The 22,903-nt window shown below is 39.5% G+C and overlaps 1 protein-coding gene across 1 annotated transcript; it reads right to left on the reverse strand.

The window, feature by feature from the left end:
* Positions 1–13,973: 13,973 nt before the first annotated feature.
* On the reverse strand, positions 13,974–15,437 carry LOC144716789 (peroxidase 5-like). The gene is made up of 4 exons (XM_078592033.1): positions 15,142–15,437; positions 14,853–15,044; positions 14,584–14,749; positions 13,974–14,494 (listed from the first exon to the last, which is right to left on the reverse strand). Exons 1-4 carry the CDS (start codon positions 15,352–15,354, stop codon positions 14,091–14,093), a joined length of 975 nt encoding a protein of 324 aa, XP_078448159.1. The 5' UTR covers positions 15,355–15,437; the 3' UTR covers positions 13,974–14,090.
* Between the last annotated feature and the right edge of the window lie 7,466 nt (positions 15,438–22,903).

Below are 22,903 nucleotides of genomic sequence, written 5' to 3' on the forward strand. Positions count from 1 at the left end.
GATATTTAACTTTGAAATGGACTTTAATTAAGTAATGAGAGGTATTTTTAGATAGCACTTCTGAAGTATAATTGATTGTATTTTAATTATCTGCCATGTACACTTTCAACATAGATTCATAATTAAAGGTAATGCTTGGTGAGTTTATTAAACTCTAAAGCTTGGTGAATTAAAATTAATTCTAGAAACTAAAGAAAAAATTATGATTATTGTGTTGTTTTTGATATTAATGAAAGAAATTTAAATTACATGAGAGGTGGGATCATCAAAGTTAGTGAAATTGAATCTGATTTACAAATACAAAAAAATTCTCAATAGCTTCTGATTCGACAACATGTAACATCTGTTAAAAATGACTAAATTCAGCTCATCTTTCTTAAATAAATGTTTTCCTGTCTGGAGATTGTTCTAGTCCTTATCATGTGCAAGTGGCCAGCCCAGTTGATGAATAGACTATCATCATCAATATGTACTAGATTAACAGACCTATGGGATGAAGTTGTTCAAATTCTAGATAACGGATGCAAGAGAAATTTTATGCCAAGAAATTCATATCGAAAACTTTATTGGTTACATCCTCAAGAGCAATGAAGTCTCTTTTCACAACCACTCAGAATAATTTAAGAAAGCTAATAATCCTTTATACGGTGGATTTTGTGGAATGTGCAATAAAAATATGATAAACTGGTGAAAATGCAAGCTAAGTAACCAGAATGCTCCTTAGATTTAGGAAGAAAATGGAGCCATATGTTGTCCACAAAGTCATCATGAAACCATACATGGATTTTTTAAATAATAAAATAGTCTCATCTGAACATATAAAGTTGAAAAATATGACGAAATAGGCTTGTATGTGGAAAACTTAGGTGAACCTAAGAAGGTGGAACCTAATCCTAAATATTATGTTCCATCTGTTTCAGCCATGATTCTTCGAAAAAATTGTAATGTAATGTTGAATGCATAGAATGAGCACGTCCTTGAGAATTAGCGGAAATTTGAGGATATGAGATATAATACGTATCAATTATGCGGACCGATTACAATTGCACTTATTGACGCAATAAAATATATTCCCTAGAAGAAACTCAAAGTTAACTATTTGATATGCCCTAGGTGGTTTTTAGTATTCACCTGTTCTTGTCAAATAAATCTAACAAGTGATGAGTATGGATCGTCCACACATGGAATGGTAATTAACATTTTTTGAAAAATGTTGATTAATGAGATGAGATACAAGTAAACGATGGGGTCAAGAAATGAGAAAAATACATGGCGAAAGGGTGTTAAATTAAGATAATTATAGTATACAGTTATAATGAGGATGTTATAAAACTGATTTAGGTCGAGAATGGAGTAGAAAAAACAATATTTGAAAGCAAATAGACCAGAGTGATGCGTCACTTGTTCAAGGGAAATGATGAGTGAGATGACAGAGATATAGTGATGTGAAAGGGATAAGATATCATTCAAAGGGACCCAAAGGGATCAAAGGGATAACTAATACTCTTGTTTTGCCTTAGCAAGAGCCAGGCCTCTAACATTACCTTAGCAAAGGGATCAAAGGGATAACTAATACAAATGGATCCAGGGTAACAATTATGTTAAGATCAATTAATACAAGGTGACAATGCTTCCCGCATATCCTTAGGTTCCACCAGGAATAACAGTGCTGTCGATTGCAGGTAAGCTCCCATCGTCTCTGTTGCCTCTTTGCACACACTCAAGACACACAGAAAAATTGTGACCGATATCAATAACTTAGTATCTTTCAACCAGCCTACAATTATTGTAAAAATATTAAGGATAATTTTACTTAAATCCATAGCTCACATTAGTGGCGCTGTTGTTTCCTCATTTTCTGATGGCTGTCCAAATCATAAACATCCATTTTTTATGTATGATGGGAACTCCTTGTCTTCGATGAAAGCCAACTTTGAGAGCGTCTCTTGTCCATGCATGGATGAAAAATACAAAAATAAGGAAAAAGGCCATAATAATCATTGTATAGAGTTGTGATTTTTTTTTTGGCTTTTGTGTAATGCAATGCTCACACACATCATTCTTGCCATAAAGAAAATGAATGCAATATTTGTATTCTGATGTGGTGACACAGATTGTCGTGCCACACCAATTTGTTTTCTTCATTTTCTGCCAAATATGTCGAGCCACATAAGTGAGCTTCCTTTCTTGAGTTTTCAATATCGATTAAAAGGTCAATAAATAGTTGTTTTCTAATTCATTACCAGTACACTTATTATGATTTAAATACTATCTTTTTTCATTTATCCAGGTTATCTACAGATTTAAAAAAGTTAAAAAGCTAAATCCAATGATTTATCATTGCATTTGCACATTTCAAATACATTAACTCTCCTAATCATTACCTGCCATTGCTATTGGTCCTCATTCAATCTAAGTGGAAACATATTCCAGTGTGCAATCTCAACACCAAAAATGTTAAAAATATTCTATTTAGATTAAACCCAAGCAATAAAAATGTATAAATCTGGATTCTGGATTATAAAATTGATATTTTTCTGAGCATAATACAGAAAAAGCAAAACGATTATATTCAAAATCATAAAATCTGTAAAAATATATGCAAAACAAACTAGTCATCCACTCCAATAAATATTTTGGCATTTTAGCTTCATAGGGTGCATACATAATTATATTAGCACATCAAAATACGTAAACTTCATACAAGTGTTTCTCTAATCTGTGACTCATCTATGGGGTATGCTGAAGTTTTGAAGGGTCTATGGCCAGTAATAAAAAAAAGAATGTAATCTGTCTCCCAAATTATTACCTAGGTGACAGAAATCCTTTTAAAACTTGTAGGGATCTCGAGGCACTAGAATCAAGTGTAACATAGAAGGAAAGATTTTAAGTCCATACTTCATTCAGAAGCTCGTGTCAATTTTTCCTGGAAGATTTGAAAATTAAATTCAAGAACAGATATATAGAACCTATTTTTATAGAACTACAGTTAGCCTAGAGTTGTACTAAGCACTCTTATTAGAAGGCATTGTAGTTAAAAAAATATTTTTATTTCTGAACTCGTTATATTATAGGGCAAACACATACTCAAAAATAGTAATAATGGCACTTCAAATCCGTGAACAAAAAATTTTAAATTAAGACGTCTAAATTCATTTTTTTCTTCTCTTAACCATGTTGGTAACTGTTCTTTCTAAGGAGTGCCTTTCATCGTAACTTGTGATTTATTAAGAATCGTGTTTATCATCTTCCTTTTTAAACCCCTTTTCCATAAAAAATTAAATATGCCTTTAAAGGATAATTAATACAATTTTGATCATCATTTCTTCATCTTTAACTTCCATGAGGATAAAAAATTACTATCAATGCATAAACTATGAATATGCCATTGTGTTTTATATTTCTTATATCAAGGGAATTATTGCATCCATGAGTAGTTATAGAGTTTTTAGTGATTAAAATGATAGACCTACAAGATAATGCTAGACAAAATTGAACCTGATCAATCAGGGGGTAGTTATAAAGATATATTAAAAATAGATAGAACCTGGATTTTATTTACTCAATTCCTAAAAATTCAGGGACTTCTGATTCTGATGAAAACAAGAAAATTTTATGATGAAGATATTCATTTTAGTTTACAAGTTCAGAAAATATAGGTTGCTTTTTATGATCATAGAAATGGATGCCACCCTAACAATCCATGACATAGATTGGGAGAGACAAAAAATTAAAGAGAGACTTCTCTGAATATTAATGATGAAATTTTGTAATCCAGATGGATTTTGCTGCTAAAACTTTTGGGGATAAATACGTCTTTCTATATTTTATAAATCCATCATTAGAATTGACAAAACAGATTCTTCCATCCTTATAGAGAAGGTCCCTTGGATTTTGTTCCTAGCTATGAGGAGTGGAGTGATTTTCTCCTTGAAAATCTTGGTTGGGCCCATTATCACACTCCATGAGTGAAGGATTCAAGGAGTGACATTCATTTCAAGACATCTGAAGAGAGCACCACTCAGCTGATTGAAGATATGACAACGAGATTAGCATGAATTTTGTCATTGGTCAACCATGCGCTGCCCCCCGTCTACTAACATATCTGTAGCAATGAATCTACTAACATATCTGTCCCAATGAATAGTTGGATTTCTTACAGCTGCTCTACTCCACTTGCATCCACCACCATCTATCATCACCCGCCCATGTCAAAGCACCACTGAAGCTAAGGATTCAGGGTATTTTTCTACAATATAATTCTATTAAAACTCTCAAAATGATTTTACAGATTCTAATATAATTAATGAGTTAGGAAAATCACTTTCTAATTATTGTGAGTTAGTTTTCACCAGTTTAGTATTCTTGATACAATTTTAATAAATATTAGATAAAGCCAAAAAGTATAAATGAAATTGAAAATCCAGTTATCCATTTCTTGCTTTTGTTCAATTCAACCATTAATCATTCTGTGCTCAGGAGGAAATATATGACTATTGTTCGTTAAATCAATAGCCTTCAATAACATATTTAGCTATAATTTGGGGATCATCATGTTTCAGCTCTTGGCTGAAAAATATGTCTCATTAATGTTGTTTTATCCTAATTATAATTATCCTAAACATAACAAACTACCTAGAAATAATTATGATGAGATCATAAAGCCTTTTATATTAGACATTTATTTATTTATTTGAAAAGAAGGAAAACAGATAGAAGTAATTAAAAATAAATTATAACAGAAATGTCTATCACGACATTTCACATTTCAAATGAATTAAGAATGAAAGATGAATTTTGTGGTTCATCACGATGGTTAACAGTAGCTTCCATTGGTTAAGGCTCAAGTCTGACACAGAATTTAATATATGTCCATTTACTTTGAATGGAGACCTGTCTTTGGTTATGAAATTAGCACAGCACCATAACCTAACAGTTAATGATGATAACTGGGTCATTCCATCTACTACTATGCTTATGTAGGAAAACATTCAAACATTAATTATAAAACAAAATTTCCTGATTTTCATTCAATTTTTTTTATTTAAGTTGATGTCAAGAAAAGCGTTGCTTTTAGTTTTACTAATTATATAGTTTTATATGTTTTATTTTTTCCAACATCTTCCAATATGGCATTCAACTTATTTTTTTGTAGTCGGCCCCATGTTCAACCGTATTTCTAATATGACATTATTTTCGAAATATCAGCCAGTAATGGGACATTTTTATGTATCATTCGTACACATTTCAATGGATCTTCAAAGCATTATGCGACCCTTCACTGCAATAATTACCCCCCAACCAGATTATGTATTTTACATTACTCCTGATCTCTCAGTTGCTTATTTTAGTTAGGAAACTAACCCATACTTTTTTAATAAAAAACTGAATGAATAATTTTCACTAAATTATCACTGGTGGGCATCCAATTATCAAAAATATGTGCTGGTTCAAAGTTTCCTGTACTAGTGTGTGATCATTTTTTCAATAATGGATTGTCTTATCCTACTTAGACAGATACTAGATAGCCATCAGGACATACTCATGCCCATAAAATGATGAAAAAGGTCACCTATAATATATAGATTATAGATAAAAATATATAGAATCATACAATCCATTCACCAAGGTTTGTTCCTACTGCAAAGTTTCAAGCATTGCATATGAATTTAAGTGGGAGATTATATCCTAGAGCTTATTGAATTGGTAATTTCAGCAAAGCCTCCGTTGTCTGCATAAAAGAAGACTTCCATGCATTATTGATCTCAAAGTCCACTAATTTAGCAAATATCGTAATGAACAGTTTTGATAATTCTCCAAGATCATTCATGAATCCCGTACATAACCATACATGGCCAAGGAATCCAAATGTTATAGATCACATCCTGTTTGGTCTTGTCCACTTCTTTTCTGCGACTATTGACTAGGCACCACACAATTATTCTTTCTCTGACCATAAATTGGGGCTTTTTCTTACTAAGTACCAGTCATTTCTCCAATTGCATCTCTAGAGCATTTTCTAAAATATCCAAACATGTATCAAAGTTTTTTCCAAAAATAAGAAATCTCAGCCATCAAAGTGTGTAAAAAATTTCCTAGTAGCTGTGAAAAATGCAGTCATGCATCTTTCAAAGATAGCTAGAGCATTACATAATCCAAATGACATTTTCATAAGTGCAGCAGTTTGAAAAATTCAAGAAACAGTATTATTTTCTCGATCTCCAATGTGAATCTTTTTTTATTATGTCTTTAATATCCATTTGGGAATTACAAATAATTGTAATATACTAATTTCTCCAAAATCCTACCAACGAAGGATGATCAATAATGATCTGAATTAGTGACTGCATTCAGATTCTTAAACCAATACATATTTCCAAAATATCTGGTAATCTAGCTTTAATCTCTTCATCATACATATTTCTCGTCACATTGTTTCCCATTTTCATCAGAATCAAAAGCACATGGATTACTCAATAATTACTAAAAATTGAGTAAACAAATCTAGCTTGTATCCATTTTATTGTATCTACCCTCTAAATGATAGGGTTCAACTTTCTCCAGCATCCAACTTTGGGTTTATTGGTTTCCTTGCTAAAAATTATACAATCGCCCATGGATATATCAGTTCCTCCGAAATCAAAAATAGACGACGGAATGGCAGATTTATAGCTTTAAGCTTTGGTGATAAGTTTTACTCCTAATTCATAGATGAGTATGAAGAAATAACCAGAACTTTATTTGTTATTATAAAAGTACATGGTTAAATGTTGATGGAAAAAATGTTTCAAATGAATCTTTTCCCAAAGATGGTAAAAATCATTCTTAATAATTATCAAGTTATATGAAATTCTTGAGACCCTACATATGAAGAACCATTATCAACATGCTCAAAAGCATTAAAGGTGTCTTCAACATATGTTCAGGATATTTAAACATGTACTTTTAGAACAACTCCACTTCATTCAGGGGGATCCTAACTGCCCATTATTTTCTAGACGATTCTTCATAATCTAAGTATTATATTTGGATAACTGATAACGTTTTTATTTTATATTACTGAGCATAGACCCTTCAAAACTTTAATATACTGCAAAGCTATGTCATGGACTATATGACTACTTCTATCCAATATACATAATTTGATGCATTGGTATAATTATATATGTATGCTTTGAAGCTTAAAATGCTAAAATATATTTTGCATTAAATTACTGCTTTTTATTTCGTTTGTATTTCTATGGATTATCTGACATCATATTTTTAAAGATATTAATTTTCTGATTTCAAATAAATGTTTTATGTTTTAAGTGAGAATGTCAATTTTGGGGAAACAATCCACTTTCCATTATCGATTTTAGGAAAATATCATTACATATTTAGGAAAGTATCAATTTACAGCTATCATTTTTAGGATGGGATCTATATATATTTAGAAACAAGTAATGTTAGAAGTCAGAGTCCAAATTTATATTTTGTTATGACTTATTTTTTATCTGAATAGAAAATTATTCTTCATATTATGGTGTTAAGATTAAAATTAAATGGGGCATAATCAAAAGTATACTTAAAGGTCATGATTTGTCCCAGTGGTTACATCAATTAGAATAATGATGTAAGTGCCTGCATTTTAAGTGAGGTGGTGCATTTGTTTTAGTAAATGGCAAAATCATGGTGCCGGGTATGTCCAACGCTACAGTTGTGCCGTAGACCGATCCACCCGTGCCGTAGACACCACCCAAGAAAAGTTTATTGAAGAAATGTAGTGTTTTTCATCGTTTTGGGGCGTGGAGTGAGTGTACATGTCCCAATTATACAGGGACCCTACTCGCCCACGCCAATGTTGTAGGAAGGGAAAGGTACATAGGTGTTACCTAGTGATGGCCAAGAGATGGTCGCTCGTGCCTGCAGGAGTTGGGGGAGCCCTCATTGCGATGCAAAAGTGTGGAGTGTGTAGTTCACCCCACTGTTCACACATGTCATCATGGAGGTGCACGACTTGATGAATTATCAAGAGAGAGGGTGAGCTTTCCCATCTCAAGCTATTCATGCCATCTGCCACTTGAACCCCCTTCCTTCGACAGTGTGCAATGCATACAAAAGGCCGGCAAGCCGAGGCGTTCAACGTAATAACATCCACGAGCTATCGGAGGGAGTGCCTGCCAAGAAAGGAAAATGGAGGAGGGGGTTTCTGTGTGTACCTCGTGGTTGGCAAGGGCATATGTTGTCTGATTTCACTCGTGCAGCTGGTGACGGATACTAGTGTGGGGGCTGCACCGCATGATGTACTGCAATACACGTTGAAGTTGCCACTAGGAGCATTTGCCTGCACGAAGCATGTCCACTAATACTTGTGAGTCCAATTCTACAACTTTATGGTGAAGGTTTTGTTCCTCATAGGAGTAAACCAGCACGTATCGTGATGGCCTTGGCTACTGTATTAGTTTTTATGTCGTAAACAGATGAGAAAGCAAAAAGAACACTTCCTGTATGATCACGTAGGATACCACCTCCCCCTGCTGGCCCTGGGTTCCCTTTGGCCGCATTATCCACATTTAGCTTCAAGATTTCGATTTGCGGTGGGTGCCAAAGAACAATCTGTAGCCGAATGCGGATGGGGGCGAGGGTCACCGAGATACACCAAGATCGAAGGAGGTCACAAGCTAGGGCTGAATTGAGGGCACGAGGTGGTAAAATGTGATGTGTACACCGTCTCCATTGCTTGAGTTGTTGCATGATATCTAAGTCGCACATGGGAGTTCCTACAAAACATGAAGAATTTAAACCTTTCCACCTCACTACATGCACAAGTGAGGTGGTGCATGTAGTTTTCTTGTTATACCCAATTTCAAAATATCTATTTTATGATTCATAAACCCTTTATGAAATCTTTAAAATATATTTCTTTTTAAAATTAAATGAATAATGATGTTACACCACAAGGGGATCGAATGGCTCGTGTTACACCCTAAGGTGAAGAGGGCTGATCAGTAGCATGGCAGCAAAGGGCTTCCGGGTAGGTAACGGTGATTGGTGAACATCGAACCTCAATGACAACAATGCTAGGCGTCTCTACGATGTCGTTGGTTGTGACAAACTAATTCTATCTATCGGCGAATGAAAGTAGGCATTCGCGGTGACGGCGGCGGTAACTCATCCTGCGGCGGTGGTGGGTCATCCGGCGATTGTTCTCCGCAAAACTACCCTAGGCATCACTAGACACGCGTGATCACGTGTAACTACGGCAGCGAGCTCGGAGGCGAGCGCGGTGGCGAGGACGGTGACAGCACAACTAGGGGCGGTGATGGGCTCGGAGGCGAGCACTGTATCAAGGACGATGGCTCAACTAAGCGCAGTGACAATCTCGGAGGCAAGTGTAGAGTCAAGGACAGTGATGGTGTAGCTTGGCACGGCGATGGGCTTAGAGGCAAGCGTGGTGCCATGATCGGTGATGGCACAAGGGCACCCAAGGCGGGTGGCCGAGGGCAGATAAGGGGCAGCCGAGGATGGCAAAAGGGCACCCAAGGCGGCGGCCAAGGGCGGTCGAGGGAGACTGTGGGCGGTTGAGGGCTGCGGGCGTCTGGGGCATACGAGGGTGCCTAAAGTGCGGCCGAGTTTGGCCGAGCTGACGAGGGCGGTCGAGGGTGGTCACGGTCGCCTGAGGTGGCCGAAGGCGGCTAAGGCAGCCATGGCGGCTCGAGGCGGTCGAGGCGGCTGATGAGAACGGACGAGGTGACCTGAGGCGGCCAAAGGCGTCCGAGGCCGCCAAATGCAGTCGAGGCGGCCGTGGTGGCCCGAGGTGGCTGACAAGGGTGGACGAGGAGGCCTGAAGTGACCGAGGCGGTCAAGGGAGGTCGTGGACGACTGAGGGCTGTTGGCGTCTGGGCGGCCGAGGGCGGCTGAAGTGCGGACGCGTTTGGCTGAGGTGACGATGGTGACTAAGGGTGGTCACGGTTGGCCGAGGTGGCCAGAGGCGGCCAAGGTGGCCATGGTGGCCCAAGGCAGCTCAGGTGGCTGCGACCGTTCCGGCAAGTGCAGCTGCTGAGTGCAGATACGGCGATTGCAACGGCTCTGGCAGCTACAGCCGACGCGAGCGGCTACGGCCGTTGTGGGCAGCTGCGGCTGCTCCGACGGCTGCAGCCGCTGCCGGCGTCTGCGGCTACTTCGATGGCTGCAGCTGCTGCGGGCGGCTATGGTCGCTCCGGCGACTGTGGCCTGCTCCAGCGGCTACGGTCGCCCTGGCGGCCACGACCTACTCCGGCGGGTGCAGTCGTCCTGGCAGTTGTGGCTGCTTCGGGTAGTTGCGGTTGCTATGACGGCTACAGCCACTATGAGCGGGCACGGCTGCTGCGAGCGGTTGCAGCTGCTGCGAGCGATTGCAGCCGCTGCGAGCGGCTGCGGCCCATTCGTGCGGCGTCCGCTGCTCGCGGTGACACCTGTTGCTTGCGGTGGTGCCCATTACTCGTGGATCATGGCGGTGCCCGCTACTCGCGGCGACAGCCGCTGCTCATGGCGGCGCCACTACGGGCGCCTGCGGCCACCTCCGGGTGGCAGCGACTGCCTCCGAGCAGCGGCGGCCTTGACTTGCGGCTGCAGCCGCGGGGCTGCGGCCTGGTCTGGCGACGGCGGATACACTCGGGGTGGAGCGGTGGCGGCAACAGTTGCGCCGGCAAGGCGGTGATGGCACTTTGGGTAAGTAACAATGGGTGCCCTAACGCTTCTCTCTCTCGCAGGGGCAAACTCGTAAATAACTCGTACTTCAAACCTAATAAAGACACCTAAAATAAAACAAAAAAATACAAAGCATTAAATTTTTGCAATTCATTTTTCATTGGCTCTCTTTTTTCCCTACGATGGACACCCGTCCCCTCTTATAGGAGGAATATGGGCCTTCCCCCTTAGTAAAAAGGGAAGAAGGCCCAAAACTTTAAGAGGGAAGGCCTAGTTAGGGAAAAACAACAAATACACGCCTGGCGTGCGAAAAAAAAAAACACTGAAGATACGCCTGTAAGGCTGGATGGTCCCCCATCAGATAATAATGTTGGTAAATACAAGAATACTTCCTTTTCTTGGAGTTTTCAAAACTCTAAAATAATCCAGTGAAAGAATACTTAAAACAATGTTAACAATCTTTACCTCTGAATCTTTTGAGTAAACCAAATTCCCTAGAAAACTTATAATTATTCAAAATATTTGAAAGTCATATTATAGTGATTCTATAAAAGAAAGGTAAATTTAGTGGCCTAGATACAACATATAATTCTCAGATTTTCTCCTTGTATCATGTTTTCGGGAGGTCTAACAAAGACACTTATGTGCATCAGCACATTAGCCATGATAACAAGATTCAAAGTTTTTATCCTGTAGGATATCGTGATTCTCAAAAGATGGCACAAATAATTTAATGAATTTAAATATGTATCATCTTTGTAGATTTAGACAAGCCTATGGGTTTTCATCTCTATTGAATGGCCTTTTGATCAAAAAACCCTTGAAAAGTTTTGAACACTTTCAAGGCTATTCTCTATTAAATTATTTTACAAAATAAAAAATATTAAATACTTAAATATTATACCTAATATAATATAATCACAAAAACACAACAATTATTTTCGTAGTACCCCAAAATTATTCGTATACTCAGAACTTTAAAAACTATTAAAACATTAAAGAACATGAAACTTGACGTTAAGTATGTGCTTAATATAATATTATAATAGACATTTTCAGAAATTCATTACATTAACAAGTATAAAATAAGACATAATTCAGGATAGTTTAATGTTATTGATGCTACAACTCAAGGTCATTTTTACAGATTTGGGAGACTATGCTTTGGCCTTTTGAGCACTAATTCATATTGACTTTTGATATTTTTTGATAATGGATAGTTTAACTTTTAACTGGAACCCCCTCATTTGGAAAAGTCATTAGTTGTATGTTGACCTCAGACACCAAAAACGTCTCATACATGTACGACTATGTTTCAACTAATACCTACAAGTCTCTAATAACAATGCTCATATCAGTATTGGGTCAGAAAGTGCAAGAAGTACACGAAAGTGATTTAGACGTCACGATGGGACTGTCTACCCTTGCTACATGAGGAGACTAACACAAGAAAGAAGATACATAAAATCCCCGTGTGGTGTAGTGGAGAGACTGGATAAGACAATCTCTCACGATCCTGTTCTGCATCAGCATTAACTGGAATGATGGCTTAGTGGTTGATCCTTAACCACATCCCCAAGAGTGTAGACAAATAATTATACATAAATGTTAACCGGTGACATAAAAGAATCAATAAGATAGTTTAATTATTACTCTATATAGCTTCCAGGGGAGATATAGCTTGGGATTCCACAGGACGGAAACTTAACCATATACTTTGGAATGGGAAAATCCTTGATTTGTTATCACATATTTTGAATAGTGGAATAAAAATGTCAGATAATAAAGATTATTTGTCCATTAAAGTTGTTAACTATACTTGTACATGGATCTAGAGGGTCACAGTATACAATTTATTGACATTGGTTGATTACTTAAAGTTATTGGGAGTTTTTTGAAAAATCTCTAAATTAAAATAAGAAGGGCACTAATTGTAGCTGTTCAGGCTGGCCCCTTACTTTGTCTTCTTTCATTTTGAAGCCACTCCTATTAATGTGACTTTATGGTGATAATATCAAAGAGTTCTTTAAGGATCATTGAAGCAGGAGAAGAGAAGATCCATTGATATGATAATTGCATTGATAGGCATAAATTGTTCGAAAAACTCATTAAGGGAGAAAATTAAGGGTAGAAAAAGTGCCACTAAAGATAGTTAGATCTTATAAAATTCATTAATTGATGGTGAATTGGAGTCCAACTTCAACTATATGAAAGTCAATTTCACGCATTTAATCAAAGCAATATAACCCAATACTGGTTTGGGGGACAATTTCTCCCTAAACTTCAACCACAAAAACTATTATCCTACTAGGTACTTTGATCCCGTCAGATCTAATACAGGAGAGTTTTGGATTGGGGGTGGCTACTAAGCTAAATACATTATTTTGCACATAAAGTCACTCTACAATGTCAAAACATATCTTCTTACCCTCTTTTTCCGATCAAATACTACATATTTAAGTAAGGAAGAATTTCTCTTAATAGCTTATTGATTTTATCTAGATTAGTAGTTGAATAAATAATTCAAAAGACATACGGTTGTATTATCCATCACATTTCAGACACACGGTTGTACATAACTTAGAGTTATTTTCCTGATTACCCGACATTGTGAGCCTCGTATAATTTGGCATGTTGTCTTTTCCAGCGGTTGGTTTCAATTGGGATGGATGATACATCGTGAATTGTCATTTTGAGATCAAATCATTAAAGCGATACCGTGAGATCTAAACATGCGTCTGCATATCAATTGATCATATAGCCACGTGTGCTAAGCTTCCTTTAAGGTATAAATTTGAGTATACACGATTAAAAAAATAACGCATTGATACAAGTCTATAGCAAATATGGTACAAAACAATTTTTTCAATTATTGCAAAGTCAACCAAATCATAGAATCACAAAAACATAGATTGAAATTTTTTAATATAAAATACAGGTTAAATAAAACAGGTGGGTATGCACAGAAGGAGACTAACCCGTTCCACCTTCTTCGTCTAAACAGACGTCCGAGTTTCAAAGAAATATGTAGGCTTTATAGCATGTTTTAACTGATACGCATAACTACTCGGTGGTGCCCAGAGGATTACCTAAAACAATCATCGCTTGGTGAGACATACTAGCGCGATTTGATGATTTATTTCCCTTATCATAAGCGATGTGGTAAAAAGAAATAATGCTCTAATGTAATTTCTTGTATCGTTGTCAGCCAAACAGTAAAATGGAAAGTAGAGGGCAATTTCTTTCAACCCGTGACATAGAAGGAACACCTTATTCGGCATTTGCCTCATGAAGTAATAGAATTGCGAAAAGAAACATGACATGATCATCACAAGAGTTATTATTTTCGAAATTTTCAAAGGCAGCGGGCGGCGGGACACGACGAGAGTGTAGAACGAATAGGCTGGCAGCGGAAATCATTAGTTGACCACCCTGCAGTTCAGACGGATCTCGCCCGCGCTTCCTGTGAGGACTCCGATTCTGCCCATCTTGATCATTGCTGCTGTGAAGCTCGTGCTGAACAGGTTGTTGTTGTTCCTGTTAGCCCTCACTTGGCTCGCAGTTGCGGGGCTGGACATGAGGGCCTGATCCGACGTAAACAGGCCGCGATTTTCCAACAGGCCTTTGTAGTAGCTTATGTCAAGGGCCAACGGAGTCGGAGGATCCATGGGCACGGTCGTGCCGCTCGCTCCCGGCGGACATTTCTGCTTCAACTGTGCAGCGTACAACGGGTTCAGGCTCGGATCCGTCTGCACGGTGGAGTTGAAGTTGTACAGTCTCCTGCTGAACGAGGAGCAGTCGGCTTTCCCGATGGAATGGGCACCTATTAACATTGCATGCATATATGTATATTAGCCTTCACGAAAGGCCGTGATAAATAAAAAAAACTATTCACATCAGATATCCTCTCACCGGAGAGCGTGACCATTTCCTGCTGTGTGAGGCCTTTGCTGGCGAACATTTGGGTCAGCTGAGCCAGATTAAACGTCGGCGGAGGCAAGTTGGCGAAGGTCTCGGAGCTCAGGGAGACTCTTCCGTCCCTTCTTCCAGAGGGCACGTCGTAGAAGAGACCTTTGCTCTGCGAAAGAATCAGAGGACCATAAAATCATCCGAAAAATAAGACCGGTGGCGACGAAGCCGAGTATTGCGTTGTTATGTACTGCTTTGTATGTCACGCGTACCAGTCTGACGCTATCTCTTGCAGCGAAAGCGATGATATCGGCGCAGGAGACTACGCCCTTGCAAGCGGCCTCGAGCCTGGTTTTCGCGTTATCGATGACGTCGAAGCCTTCCAGGCTGGGGTTGTTGATGGGCGAGTCCTTCTCCGCTGTGTTTCGGGGCGTAGAGTCGAGGAGAATGGAGCCATCGCAGCCCTGTACGTGTTTAATTTAACAACTAACAACTAAACCACCTGGCCGGATAAACGTTGCTTCCGCGAAACATAGTGAGTAGTAAATTGTGCATTCTTACCCTGACGAAGCAGTCGTGGAAATGCATACGGACGAAGTCTGCCGCGATACCATTGTCGCTTTGGAATGCTTTGTTGACTTCCTCCCTCACAATGAGTTCGGCCCGGGGGCAGGTGGTCCTGTAGAAGCCCACCGTGAGCTGGGCCTCTAATGGAGAAGACAAGTAGAGCGCAAGCGCAAGAGCCAAGAGTAACCCTCCTCGCTTCAGACCCATATTTTCCCACCCGGATAGCTCCAAACTCGGATCTTTGCCCGCTTATCCGATATTTGTCGGCTAATCAGGTCTTGTGCAATATACGAGGGACATTCGTCCTATTTATAGGCCACCAGGGTATCATCGCCGCCCGGGGAAGGAAAGGCCTACGCATTTTTCGAAGTTGTGGTCAAAGACACGGAAACTTCACAAGTGGCCCGACGACACATTCTCAAAAGTTCGGGAGGAGAAACTCATGAGTTAATCGTAATCTGAATGGGGTTCGAACCAATTTTTTTTTTATCGTTAGATTCCGAAATCACAGCTGATGACGGCATTGATCCGATTGACTTTCATCTCCAGTATCTCCGTCAGACAAATCGTCTCGCCCACGGAAAGCTGACTTCTTCGGATTGCAGGGTTGGTGAATTCATTTTGCGTGACTCTTAATGTTTCTGCGAAGTATGTCCAGCTAGCCATGACGCGATCCGCGTAAGGATGGTCTTTAACGCCCTCACGAAGATAGTATCGTTTTCAGCGCTACCCCCGTAAGAATGAACGTTTTTCCGAACAAGATATGGTGGCAGTTCCCATGGCCCATGTTATCGGTGTTCATCATCGCATTGTGCTTCTGTCCGGCCAGCGGGCGAAGACCAAACGACATATTCATTAATCTATCTAGCTACTGACATGTATATATATCTGTTTAATAATATAATTTAAATAACTACCAAATATTCGTTTCCATTTGCAGGCTCTGTTTAGGATTCCTTGAGGGAAATTAAAATGATGGGATACTCCTTGGTACTCGAAACTTCATAATTTTCTCAACGTTCCTATTAGAACGGAAACATGAAAGAGATGAAAGACAACAGGTGGAAGGGGAAACGCCGTGCCGACGAAACTCGTCTCCCCAATAGCTGGGGTAATGATTTTTAGAAGGTAATCATGTTGCAAAACATAAACGAGCACCTCAAGGTCCCCGTTAAGCACGATACGGGAGATGCTCTGCCGGGGGTAGGAGTAGAACGTATCGGAGATGCTCTGCTCGGACAACCGATGGCTCATAACCGAATACCTAGGCTAGTCTTGTATGATCTAGGTCAAAGCTAGTACAGATGTCCCAAAAGATTTAGGACACTATCTATCTGATAAACAAATGAAACTGGTTCATATCTTACTACACAAGTATCTCCATGCTGATGACTAAATGTTTAGTCGTGTCACTGTGGCCAATAGCAAAAGATATTCGGATACGTGATTGTAGGACATGGAATTAGTATACCTCACATCAATGTATTAGGAAAATGATCGGATCCATGTTCGTTTTTGTGAATCTGTTTGTATTGAATTCATTAGTTTTTATATAAGAAATAATTTTAGAAATTCCCTCTATTTTGTGCAGAAGCTTTCAAGAAAATGTTTGCTGAAGTTTGAGATATCATGGAATTATTTTTTAGTATGGTTTTAAACTTGTCTCTGTAAATATTTTAATGCCAAAAAATAAAGAGGAATGACTTGATTTGTTCTTTTGTCATGTACCAAAACTATAAGGCACATTTTTTAGTAGCGGTTGCAATTATGCTTGTAAACTAAAGCATACCGTTATCATCTGTAACAGGCATGAACATTTTGAAAGATTGAACGCATGAACTGATAGTCCAGTGGGGCATTGATTGTTGCCAAACCAACTGAGCTGGTAAATTGATAAGCATATCTCAAAACGACTCCCTGCAATTACGAAAGTTTGATAACACTTTAACTTCCTTTCTCATATAACGAAACCAAATGTTTGAGACAAACATTAAAAATTTTCTATCTTAGTATAGTATAGTCCCAATGAAATTTTCACAAAATCCTCATTCTCAGGGATAATTAATACAAGTCCCTGAAATTTGAGTATACACTCAACATCTGAAAATCTTATGTGTGATCATCTGGGCCCATGAAATAGTCTAGAAAATAACTTTTATGGTCCAATAACCTTTATTGGCTAAGCTTGTTGGATAATTATATCATGCATGGAGTACTTTATCAAGGACCAGTTTCAAATGATCAACTGGTTAAGTTTCACACCCGTAGGGAATCATGCTGCACCTTATACCCTAACCGGTAATTCTAAATAATATTGATGCATGGAAAAATTATCACAGTCATCTTCTTCAATATTTCAAATAAATTGATTCGGGATTTAACTACATCTTCTTTGAGCCAATATCCTCTAACACTGAGGGCAAAAAAATCTGTCTCGACCACATAATCACCTTCATTTATTTTTTGCGTTCAAGATATGGTTTGGAATCTCTTGGTTAGAGACTCATCTGTTACAAGAAAACACATCCGTCCACCTGCAAGGTATTTTTGGTGCCTCAGGTCTAAGTCCTACTTACAGAGTCATGCCATGAATCAACTTTTATGATCCAAGATATAATACCATTCATGAATCAACCTGTATGATCAAGTCAATAGAATCTTTCCCCAACGAGCATACTCCTCAAATTTCTGCACACTAATGGCTAGGGGTTCGGCCATACTTATCATATATGAGTGGGGCCACATACCACTATGATATTTAGATTTGTGGATATCCTTCTCAAATATCCTTGAAACAGGAATATTTTGGGAACATATTTATGCAGAATACTTGAATCAAACCTCTACATTTCTAAATATATGTTATCTCATTATTCTCAATCACTTCTCTCTCCCACTCATTCTTATAATCTTGATTTTATTAAAATATCCTATGTCCAATAGTCTTCTTAATCTTATCATGTCATGACCTCTAATTTTCATTTTTTATTTATCCACATTTTATACACATCTCACTTATCTTGCCAATAATTATTCAGTCTTTGATTTAATGTACCCAGTTGAGGCCATCTGTACTCATCACTAGCTACGCTTATTTATTTGATTACTCACGAAGCAAAAATGGGGTGTTAATTTTGTCCTCGTTGTTATTTTCGCTTCGATCAAATAATTTTTTTTATTTGTAATCTTACTCAGATATGTATATTGTTGAGTAAGGTCATCTCCACAGGGATTGGCTCTTAGAGTCAAATTCGGCTAATGAGTAGGAGAGTCAACAAACACCAATAGGTGTTTGTTGTAATCTCTAAGAGATAATAAGGAAGTATTTAATGATGATTTATAATAAAAAATATCCGTACCGATTTTATTTCCACCTCAGATTTTATAGATAGGTAAAGGAAATAGATTAGTGATTTTATAAAAACAATTTAGAATTTTTAGAGTCGAATTATAGGAGCAAAAGTAGGGTCAAATATTGAAGTAAACGTGTTTGTAAAAATGTCTAAAAGAGGATTTGAGATTTTTATGATTTTTTGTAAGGAGAAAAATAGAATTTTTAAGGTATTTTATCAGAATATGAATGTAGATTATGAAGTATATCTTCCTAAATTTTATCATATTTTTAAGAGATTTTTTATCAGTTTAAAAACGTTCAAAGTGGTTGTTTAAAGATCGTTTAGAAAAGAGGCGCACTAAATGTATGAGGAAATGCTTAATAGATTATTCGGTTTTTTTGATTTTTTTGCTCGAAATCAAATTTCTTCGAATTCCTGAAATAGATTGAGGATAATTCCTCAATCCTTTTTTTATACTAAATGGATTATCGATTGAAATAAGTGTAAAATCAAAGTACTTACCTGATTTATGCGCCAGATCGGAGTCGCCGATGGCTCCAGACCCTTCACCGGCCGCAACATCCTTCTGGTAAGTATTTCTTCTCCTTCTTCGAATCCGCTCCCTCAATAATCTCCCTTCAGGTCGCGGCTCTGTCACAGCTGTTGACTGAGAGATCCAGCAAACAAGAGGCGAAGACGGAGAACCTTCTCCTTCAGTGATTTGAGTTCAAAACATTGATTCAGAATTCCGTTGCCCAAAGATAAGTATTCAGCAAGTTACAGCAATTTTATAGGTCAGGAATGGTCCTGAGACCTTCCTAACCGCTATGGGACAACTCCGGTGAAGTCTCCGGTGACGAATCGGCGGAAATCTGCTTCTCGTCTCCGGATTGACGTCGTCGGCAACGGAGACGGCGGCGAGAGAACTTGTTTTGGTCGAGTCTTTCTCGGCCGTCAGATCTAACAATACAGGGGTTGAACGGCTACGATTAAATCGTAGCCATGAACTCCTTTTATTTCTGTGGACCCCTACCCCGTCAGCTCTCGCCGAGTTAGCTTCCGCTGACCGCGTGTCTGCCTCTAGTTCATCCACGATGGCTTTCAGGATGAGTTGTCGCCTGAAATAGAAAAAGAAATAAGATCGACGGTCAAGATTAAAACATTGCTTTTAAGTAAGGCCCTGATGTCAGACGTCGTCGATGGCGTCGTCCGACGGATAAAATCACTAGGTGAATGTAACTACGTGATGCGAAATGTATTAAGTGAAATGTATGTGCAGGGCTGACGAGTGGGAATTCACCGAGCTCCGAGCTCCGAGGCGGTCGCCGATGACGATGACGGTGACCTTCTGACCCTCATCGGAACGATGATGGCGACTATGACGCCAAACGGAACAAGTCCGTAGGGCTCACACGTAACGGACGGGCTCGGCCCATGTCTAGGAGACGCTCAACTTCGTAATCTTCTCGATAAATATCTCTCTCTCACCTAAACTAACGCGAGCGCGGTGGAGTACAATCGAAGATGTATTGAAAAAGATAATGTAACAGACGAGCAAGGGACAGCGTACCTCGTCGGTGGCGGCGATCATCGTCGAAGAAGTTGCCGGTGCACACGTCGAGACGGCAGAATGATGGTGTCGGGCCGTTGATAGAAATGGCTTGGCTTGGCCAGCGGCGTTGTGGAGGTACGAGAGCGTGTAGGAGGATCAGAGTTGAGGGAGGAAGTCAGACAATAGAGCACGTCGGCAGGACGATCCAGCGGCGACTTTCTTCTCAAGGGAGCGTCGACGCACACTGAGATCATGCCTGATGGCAATCCGCAGCAGGCGTCAGCAAATCGAAATCACGCCCATGCGTGACAACACAGAGCTTTGAGTAATTGCGAGTCTCCACACACCCACGATTAGCATTTAATAGGTGCCTAAAATTATGATTAATTTTTGTTTTGAGTTGAGTTTTAAATCTGGCATTAAGAGTCTTTACTAAAGGGAACAAAAATCTAGAGAGAGAAAGTGAGCCTGCATGCATATATTTTTGTGAGATTTGGTTTTAAGATGTTTGTTGATTATGATTGGAATTCGAAATCAGGCATTAATAGTCTTTATGAGAGGGAACAAAAATGTGGAGAGGGAAAGTGACCCGAATGAATTAAGTCAAAATTTCATGATGTTTGGTTATGAATTTTATGTTTATATTGATTTACGATAATAGGGCAAAGATTGACAAAAAAGCGGTGATTTTGGTTGGGGGGGTGGGGGGGAGGGAAGGCCACGGGCAGCCTGTCAGAGTGAGTCGAGTCTGCGGATGTACAGTCAGCCGTTTGAGATTGTCGGGCATTCAAGATCCAACCTGTACGCTCAGCGGCGACAACTGGGCACTTGACTAACCCAGGGATGGGGAGTCACTCTTGTGTGAGGTTCCAGTCGCGGCGGAGTCACGGGCGACCGGTGGTTTCTAGCAGCAACAATCAACAGGACTCTCGAGGGTGTTTGTCCCGATGTTCGGCGACCAGGGCATTACACAGGCGGATTCACTTCAGCGGCATCGCAAGAAGGCCGAGGTGTAGATCAGGCACGGTGACATCGTCGAGATCGGCATGCACGTAGTCGATACACGGTAGCGCGAGTCAACAACGATGGCGGCAATTCCGGTCGGCGGGACTGGAATGAAGGGCGTCGGCTCCACTCTTCTCCCTGACTCCTTCACCTTCTCTTCTTCTCTTCTACCTTCTCTTCTTCTCCCTCTTCTTCTCCTACTTCTTCCTCTCTTCTTTGGGGTGAGACCTGGAAACGGGAGTAACTGCCAAACAACAAATCCAGATCTACCTTGAACGTGGTCCCATCATGGCCTTATATAGGGCCATAATGGGCCCTTGCAAAGAGTCCAGGAAGGGGAGTCCAATAAGGATCTCCCCCCCCCCCTTCATTACAACATAAATAAGAAAATTAACACACTACATGACGTGAAAATGAAAACGACGTGCCTGGATACGAGAACATGGTGACACGAACGTGTCATGACAAGTAGAGGTACTCGTCGTGACGAACACAAAACAGCGAATAAAACAACAAAAAATAGATAACAGTCGATGTGAACGCGTGCTCTAACCGGGGTACTTAAACCTGGGCGTCTTCACGGACGCTTTGGCGTGCCGGTGGGGCTGGACACAGACCGACGGTGATGCTGATGTTGACGACGATATCCGATGACGTGTTGTCAATGATGCTTGGGCGCGCTCCATCAGGCCCGTCTCAATACGGGCTTTGGGCCAATTTGGCTCGAAGCTCGATCGAATTTACTTGTATTTTTCTTTGGATCGCGGCCAGATGGAACGCGATTACTCTCGTGGGATCTCTATCCCAGCTCGCTCGCATCTGAGATGTGGGGATTTCGTAGTCCCATATTGCTTGTTTTAGAAATCCAATGTGGTATATAAATTCTGCAAATATATTTATAAAGAATTGAATGAATGCAGACTTACCGAGGGCGTGAGTCGCGGAAGTCTTAACAGCCGCTTTGAGAGGGACTTCTCTTGGCTGCGCTGTGGATACCGCCTGCGGCTGTGGCCCTGGCTGTGGGCTGCTCCCATTGTGTGCTTGCCTTTACTTGCGCCTTTGCGGCTCCATAGAAGCCCATTTTTTACTTCTTCTATTTATCTTTTTAATATTTTTTATTTAAATATTTTTTATTTCTTATTTTCTTTCTACTTAATCAACGAAATTTATGCTACCTTTTCTAGAGATACAAAAACCCTTTAAAAATATGACGTTTTACATAATGAATGAATAATTGCTTAAAAGTGCAATTTTACATAAAAATGCATGTTCATTTCATTATATGACTTCATAAACCCTTAAGAAATGTCGATTTGCATGCATGATTAATGACTCGTCATGTACATACTTATAATTTTACATATATACCTCAAACCACTAATGGCAAACAAAATTTGAGTTTACCACTTGTCAAAAGAAGGCACTATTCTTTACAAAAAATCCATAAATTCAAATTTGAAAGCTGCTTAACTATTGGAGGATAAAATAAAAGATCAAGGCTGAACTTTAAGACTAAACTGACCCACATTTTCCAAAAACTAAATCCAAGGGATAAGCACATTTGGACGCCTTTATTTCAATATTTTTCCCCCATCACTGTATGTCACCCTTGAATTCTGTGACGATACATTGTTTGAAGCCGTAGTGCATTAGTTTTATTGGTCCCACTCGTTCTCAAGGGTATCACTTTGAGAGAGCAATGTTGTAAATCCATTGAGATGTAGATGAAGAAGAAGAAACAAACCCCATCATAAGATCAAACCAGTGTGCAAAATATTTCATTTTCTTTTTAATTCTTCCCCTGTTTCTCATGTTAGGAAACAATTCCATGAACTTAGCCTAGATCCATACACCAGTTTACATG

This window comes from Wolffia australiana, chromosome 2, assembly GCF_029677425.1.
Source record: "Wolffia australiana isolate 7733 chromosome 2, ASM2967742v1".
NCBI lineage: Eukaryota > Viridiplantae > Streptophyta > Magnoliopsida > Alismatales > Araceae > Wolffia > Wolffia australiana.

Bases quoted from the DNA above. Each gene is read 5' to 3' on its own strand.
- LOC144716789 (XM_078592033.1), bottom strand. From the start codon at position 15,354: ATGGGTCTGAAGCGAGGAGGGTTACTCTTGGCTCTTGCGCTTGCGCTC. The intron at 15,045-15,141 runs GTAAGAATGCAC...AAACACGTACAG, and splicing joins TCCACGACTGCTTCGTCAGG to GGCTGCGATGGCTCCATTCT. The intron at 14,495-14,583 runs GTGAGAGGATAT...CAATGTTAATAG, and splicing joins GGAAATGGTCACGCTCTCCG to GTGCCCATTCCATCGGGAAA.